This window comes from Harmonia axyridis, chromosome 4 (genome assembly GCF_914767665.1).
Source record: "Harmonia axyridis chromosome 4, icHarAxyr1.1, whole genome shotgun sequence".
In the NCBI taxonomy this organism is placed as follows: Eukaryota; Metazoa; Arthropoda; class Insecta; order Coleoptera; family Coccinellidae; genus Harmonia; species Harmonia axyridis.
The window spans coordinates 15584653-15591503 of NC_059504.1; the positions used below are offsets into that span (position 1 = coordinate 15584653).

The 6851-nt window shown below is 35.1% G+C and overlaps 3 protein-coding genes across 16 annotated transcripts in view; 2 read left to right on the forward strand and 1 right to left on the reverse strand.

Annotated features, from left to right (window-relative positions):
• LOC123678182 (piezo-type mechanosensitive ion channel component) overlaps positions 1–4950 on the forward strand; it is a 62614-nt gene extending 57664 nt beyond the window's left edge. For all 13 annotated transcript variants that reach the window (XM_045615052.1, XM_045615058.1, XM_045615063.1 and 10 more), the window contains 2 exons: positions 120–415; positions 4857–4950. In XM_045615052.1, the coding sequence (XP_045471008.1) occupies positions 120–415; positions 4857–4909 (349 nt within the window). In that variant the 3' untranslated portion in view covers positions 4910–4950. The remainder of the gene's footprint in view (positions 1–119; positions 416–4856) is intronic.
• Positions 573–4778, forward strand: LOC123678184 (synaptojanin-1). Its single transcript, XM_045615068.1, has one exon. It carries the CDS (start codon positions 803–805, stop codon positions 4112–4114), a length of 3312 nt encoding a protein of 1103 aa, XP_045471024.1. The 5' UTR covers positions 573–802; the 3' UTR covers positions 4115–4778.
• A 56-nt stretch (positions 4951–5006) lies between the features above and the next one.
• On the reverse strand, positions 5007–6851 carry LOC123678186 (acyl-coenzyme A thioesterase 9, mitochondrial-like). 2 transcript variants are annotated; one of them, XM_045615072.1, is made up of 5 exons: positions 6672–6851; positions 6568–6620; positions 6273–6515; positions 5918–5997; positions 5007–5867 (listed from the first exon to the last, which is right to left on the reverse strand). In XM_045615072.1, exons 1-5 carry the CDS (start codon positions 6731–6733, stop codon positions 5007–5009), a joined length of 1299 nt encoding a protein of 432 aa, XP_045471028.1. In that variant the 5' UTR covers positions 6734–6851. The 2 variants fall into 2 exon arrangements, with proteins under 2 accessions (XP_045471028.1, XP_045471027.1); XM_045615071.1 differs by having other exon boundaries at positions 5918–6033.

The following is a 6851-nucleotide window of genomic DNA, read 5'->3' on the forward strand; positions in this document are numbered from 1 at the left end:
TTACTGTTTTACACCTCTCGAATTCTTATACATATTGAACAAAAAACCGTTGAAACAATCCAAAGTGACATTAGCTGATACATCATTCAAAGAATTAATTCTTTCTGTTTGAATCATAGGATCATCGGATTGTATATGCTGTATTTCTTTATTGCCTTCAAACTCATGAGAGCCGCCATAACAAGAAATTTTCAGAAAATTCAAGAAGTATGGTATGAAGACATACCAAATCCGGATAGAATATACATAATGCTGAATTACATATACTACTTACGATCTTGTAGACTGTATGATTGGGAGGAAGTAATGTATTCCAAGCTTATTTTCCTGATACGTTCAAAGGAACTCTGCATCAAGATGACTAGATTTTACGGAGACCCATACGATCCTAATTTCATATTTCAGCAGAATCAGAGTAAGTATTGATATAAATCGAAACTGAAACAAACCTTAATGCGTTTTCAACAAACAATCACATTATAATCGAATTAAATCATCTACTGAACGAACTGGAAATTGTCTATGGTTTCGCGAAAATCATTTCGGGCGGTATTACTTTTGAGCTGAATCCCACCCTGATTTTACGTCGTTCAAAATAGAATGGCCATAAAATTGGTTAAAAAGAAAACTGATTAGAAATAGACGTCAGTTTTCTAGGTTAAGTAGGCGTAAATTGTCAAACAGTGATATTGGAAAATATAGGAAACACAAATAACAGTAAAACTAAACGTGAGAAAAATCAGCCAGTTAAAACAATAGATGTTTCCTTCGGCAGAAGAATAATGTTTTAAAGCCGACCAAAATGGCTATGCACAAAGGATTTCGCGTATTTGAAAAATCGAAGCCCCCAAGTCCGTACAGTATACTTTTGGAACGAAAGGGAAAAGAAGAGACTTTGCTTTTCGAGTCACAAGCAGTTGCTGTGTTGTCAGCTCAAGAAACAGAAGCCGTTAAAAAACAGTATACTAAGATTTCAGATGGTTATGGATGTTTGGGTGTTCTACAACATTATTCTGGAGAAACCACAACTCTGTATCTGGTTATCATCACCAGTTGTTTCTCAGTGGGTAAAATTGGGGAATCTGAAATATTCCGCATTACCCAAACACAATTTGTTCCTTTAAATTATCAACAAGGCGATGATAAAATTGGGGAGGTGAGAAAATTACTCAATTCAGGTACATTTTACTTTTCCCATTCTAGTGGTACATCTCCACCCCTGGATCTCACATTATGTGAACAGAGACGGCAAAAAACGAATTCTACTGATCATCGATTTTTCTGGAATCGCATGCTACATGTACATCTAGTTCGTTTCAGTGTTGATTGTTCATCTTGGTTGGTTAAAGCAATGTGTGGATCAGTTGAAATAAGAACAGTGTATGTAGGACACAGAAAAGCCTTAGCAGCTGTTATTTCACGGCTGAGTTGCGAAAGAGCTGGAACTAGATTTAATGTTAGAGGTACAAATGATGAAGGCCATGTCGCTAATTTCGTTGAAACTGAGCAGGTTATATATTTAGACAATGAGATCAGTTCATATCTTCAAACCAGAGGTTCGGTACCCTTGTTTTGGGAACAACCAGGAGTTCAAGTAGGATCTCATAAAGTTAGAATGTCTAGAGGTTATGAAGCTTCTAAATCAGCATTTGATAGACATATGAAGATCATCAAAGAACGGTATGGTAAACAAATAATTGTAAACTTATTAGGGACAAGTCTTATAGGAAGCAAAGAAGGGGAAGCTAATTTAAGTCAGGAATTTCAAAAACACCATAGAGAATCTATACATACCGATATTCCTCATATAGTTTTCGATTATCATCAAGAAGTTAGAGGTGGTAACCAGACAAGTTTACTGAAATTGAGAGCAAAACTCGATCAATATCTCCAAGATTATTCTTATTACTACACTAACAGTGGCGTAATATACAATCTCCAAAGTGGCACAATAAGAACAAATTGTTTAGATTGCTTAGACAGAACAAATTGTGTTCAAACATTCCTTGGACTGGAAATTTTAGCTAAACAATTACAATCCATGCAATTAGTGGATAAAAAGCAGACTATATCAAGATTTGAGGAAGTCTTCCGCCAGATGTGGATCAATAATGGTAACGAAATAAGCAAGATCTATGCTGGGACTGGGGCTATACAAGGTGGCTCTAAGCTCATGGATGGAGCTAGATCAGCTGCAAGAACCATACAGAATAACTTACTGGATAATTCGAAACAAGAAGCCATAGATATTTTGTTGATGGGTTCGACCTTGTCTTCGGAGCTGTCAGACAGAGCACGCACCCTACTTCCTTATAATACACTACATGCCCCTCCGCATGTTTTGAGAGAGATGTGCAGACGATTCACTGAATATACAGAACCGATTAAATTGAGAATTTCAGTAGGAACCTACAATGTGAACGGAGGAAAACATTTTCGTAGTGTAGTGTTTAAAGATATTCAACTATCAGATTGGTTGCTGGATGCACATAAAGGTTCAATTCTTGTCGATACTAATCCGAACGAGAAAGATTTATTGAGACCTGTTGACATTTTCGCTATAGGTTTTGAAGAAATTGTGGATCTGAATGCTTCGAATATAGTTAATGCAAGTTCTGAAAATGCCAAGTCTTGGGCAGTCGAACTTCAAAAAGTTCTTTCGCGGGATGTACCATATGTCCTTCTTACTTACCAACAATTAGTGGGAGTTTGTTTATACATTTATGTCAGACCAGAGCATGTTCCGTACATCCGTGATGTAGCGGTGGATTCAGTTAAAACGGGCATGGGTGGACATACTGGAAATAAAGGAGCTGCAGCAATACGTCTAGTTTACCATGCTACCTCTCTTTGTTTTGTCTGCGCTCACTTTGCTGCAGGTCAGAGCCAGGTCAATGAAAGAAATGCCGATTACAATGAGATCACAAGAAAAATCAACTTTCCTATGAGTCGTTCGTTAAACTCTCACGAGTATCTCTTCTGGTGTGGTGACTTCAACTATCGCATCGATTTGGATAAAGATGAACTGAAAGAGTTGATTAAATTGGAGGATTATGAAACTATTCTCCAATCGGATCAATTAAGGAAGCAGCAGAATGAAGGTAACGTCTTTAAAAATTTCCTAGAAGGGGATATAAACTTCCCACCAACATATAAATATGATTTATTCAGTGATGACTATGATACCAGTGAAAAATGTAGAGCTCCAGCGTGGACAGATAGAGTTTTATGGAAAAGAAAACCCATATCTGAATCTGGAAGTCCAACTAATATTTCTTATGGTAAATTGGTTCATTATGGAAGAGCAGAATTGAAACAGAGTGACCACAGACCAGTTATTGCAATAATCGATGTTGAAGGGAGGAAGGTGAATGAATCATTACGTGATCAAGTATTCTACCAAGTTATAGCCGATATGGGTCCACCAGATGGCACTCTTATCGTTACTTATGAGGGTCCTAACAACGATATGGAAAATACAGTGTTTGACGATAACTTAGTAATGATTCTCTTAGAACAATTTTCTCAGATCGGTGAGACCATTCTAGTAAGATTTGTCGGTGACACTATGTGGGTGACATTCAGAGAAGGCCAGTCTGTTCTTCAAACTCTCAAAAAAACCAATGGTAAGATTCAAGTTCAGGAGTATGATTTGACGTTAAGACTGAAAACTCCTAACTGGGTGCAGCAAGCTAAAGATGAAATTGGGCTGTGTTCAACTAATACTGTTCCTTTATACATATCGCCAACCCAAGAGGAGTACAATTGCCTAGGTATTCCTGAAGTAAGAAGGAATGTAAGAACAGGTCCTCCTATAAGACCACCTCCTCCAAATAAATCTCCTCAAACGCCTAAGAAAAATTTACCAATAGCTGGAGTGATAAGTATTCCTGCAAGGAATGTACCAGCTCCAGTTCAATCTCAAACAGGGCAGAAACTCGAAGAAACAGGTATTTATGAGGAAATAGTAGATGATTATGCTGACAGTATCCCGGAGCCTGTAGGTCCTCCTCCTCCACCCCCAAGGCCCGAACCAGCCAATGAGAGGCCACCTCCACCTGTACCAGCAAGATCAGCTCCACCCCCACCTCTACCAGCTAGACCACGATCTTAAGAAAGCATTTAGTGTTGTATGGGCCTAATCGAATTTAGACATACAATACTCTAGTCAAATTTAAAAGCAGTATTGTTATTGTCATTCCTATATTTTAATTTTCTTGCCTTTGACTGTGAATTTGTTTGGCTGTTATAGATTTTATCTTATTTAATCTATGTATAGGAGTGTCAAGTGTAGAATAATTTGTTTATATTTGTACATTCCAATCGGCAATATTATATATGTGATGGAGAGCAAAGAACAAAGGGGCACAAAGGGTTTCTGGATAGATGTAGATTTTTGTCCTAGCAGTTTTATACAACATGCTGACTGGGGAACTTGATGTTTGTTGTTCTGTATTAATTTTTGTAGATTTTCATCAGAATTTCTAAAAGGTTTCATATGATTATAGTTTCGTATATGAAATATATTGTGACTTGTTACGAAATTTTATTCTTTGTTATGTCTAGGAAGCATTTTAAATCTGTATATTTTATGTTGAAGTATTATTAGTGTAATTATAAGAATTCTACAGCTTTGGTGGAAAAACTAAATGAAGGCTGCTTGCTCCTAGGATAATAATACTATATGTAATATAGATTTTACTTAATACTCCAATTTAAAAACAATAAAATCATATTATTGATGTAATATTAGAGAACATTAAAAAAGTTAAATCATATATTCTTGTTTCCTTCTGATTTTCTTGGGTATGTGTCTGTTTTAAATTGTGAAACTAATAGAATTTTTGGAATTTCAGGTTCTTTGCATGGACATAGAAATTTGGGAAAAAGAGAAGCGTATTTCGATTAAATGTGTACACAAATTAAGTAATAAATGTTTTATTTTTGTCTCATAGTTTAAATTTAACTTAACTTATAATTAAATGGAAAGAAAGTATTTTAGAATACTACGATTTTGATAGTTTCAACATGTATTCATCCATAGCATCAGCCACTTCATCTACATTTTGGTTCATACTTGTGTTGAAATGTCTCATACCGTCTATATACAACATAGCTTCATGGTAGCTCATTGGGTAGATTTGGTCAACAGTTTTTGACGACTTTAATGTAAAATGAAAAGTATTAGTTTTATCACGTTTACCCTCCATAGGGTCTGAAGCAAATACATTTACAATAATTTGAGCGTAATCATCTTTAGTGTAAACTACTTTGGCAAACATTTGCATCAAAGCATTAACAGCAATTGGTTTGCGAAAACTGATGTCACTTATGTGTTTTATAGCTGGCCTATGCCTGAAGAACTGGAATCCTAAAATCCAAGTAAGTTCAGTGGCGTGCCTCATGATGAAACCTCCAAAAACTGTATTATAAAAGTTTCTATCTTCAGGTTGGCAGAATATTGTATTGGATAGCTTGCACTTATGCATCGGTACGAAATTTTTAGATAATTCAGCACTTTTATTGTTATTGCGTAGCTTTCGAATGTTCTTGTACAGATCGTGTACTAATTTTTGTTCTTCGGCTGATGGAACCATTTGAGAAATGTGTTTGGTTGATGCTTGAGATCTTCTGAGCTTCCTCTCTTCCCCACCTTCTATTATTTTCTTTTCCATATCGTTTGATGCTTTCAAAGGATTGATGGACACCGATCCAGTTCCTGTAGCATTTCGTGCCACCATTAGAAATAGGGCCCTTGTAATTTTATGCCAGCTTCCTTCGAAGAATTGTTCTAGTTTGACTACAACTTCCATAGAGGATTTTCCTACCCAACTTACAAAACCCGAAATCTTGATGTCTTCATTGTGCTAGAATTTCTTTTTTTAATAAGTTTTCTTCAATATTCAATTCCCTTTACCCTCCTCTGATATGCAGTGTAACCAATTCGATCAACATGGGCCGTTACCAATATAAAAGGTGATGAGACATCTTTTGGCACTGTTGGGGTATAAATGTGCTTATAGCCGATATGGACTAGAAATTGAGTTAAAATATCAAATTATCTGAACATAAACAACAATAAAATGCAAGAGTAAAAAATCCGAATAAAGATTTTAAAGATTCATAGCTCCTGATCTATAAGTGCTAGTAATGTATCATGATCAAAATTTTTTTTAACTTTGCCTTAATTTTTTTCAAGTGTAAAAGATTAGTCAAAAAATTTATTTGAGCAGTCAGCAGATGATTCTAGAAATGCTCTGCTTATAATTTACCTGCAAATATATCCATATCTTCTAAAAGCCTGCCAATGCGAACACGTCCTAAAAATGTAATATATTTTTCTTGCAAATTTTCATCTGTTGAAAGTGGTATAAGGCCTTCTAAAAAACTATCTTTGATACTTCTTGGGGGCAAGTCTTCAAATTTTGGTAAATATTTCAGTAAATGGCTTCTATCAGATGGTGTTGGTTCATAATGACCAGAAAGACCTAATAACTTAGATCGTTGTTTTGTCACTGTGTAAAAATTTAATGTTCACTCTTTCTTTCTTTGTTTAATCATACTCACATTCATTTACAGTAGGTAATTTTTTCCCTGAGGAAAAATGTTTGACATTTTCACTGTAAACCAAAAATCTTTTCAATTTGAACACTTGTACTATTATTACTCACCAAAATATTGTACAGAAGTTGAAATTCTTGTATGATTTTATTGGATTCATGAAATAGTTCATTACTCTTGTCAAAAATTGACATTTTCATTTTCAGATGAAAAAAACTATTTAAAAATAAAATATCATTTATTGTATCTTGTTAAAAAAAAACAATGAAAAACCAACCAAATAAACTTCA

What these genes read in the sequence shown, in the direction of transcription:
- LOC123678186 (XM_045615071.1), bottom strand. Translation starts at nt 6,733, where the DNA reads ATGAACTATTTCATGAATCCAATAAAATCATACAAGAATTTCAACTTC. An exon ending in AACTTCTGTACAATATTTTG is followed by an intron (nt 6,621 to 6,671) that starts GTGAGTAATAAT and finishes TTTGGTTTACAG; the next exon opens with TGAAAATGTCAAACATTTTT. An exon ending in AGATATGGATATATTTGCAG is followed by an intron (nt 6,034 to 6,272) that starts GTAAATTATAAG and finishes CTCAATTTCTAG; the next exon opens with TCCATATCGGCTATAAGCAC.
- LOC123678184 (XM_045615068.1), top strand. Translation starts at nt 803, where the DNA reads ATGGCTATGCACAAAGGATTTCGCGTATTTGAAAAATCGAAGCCCCCA.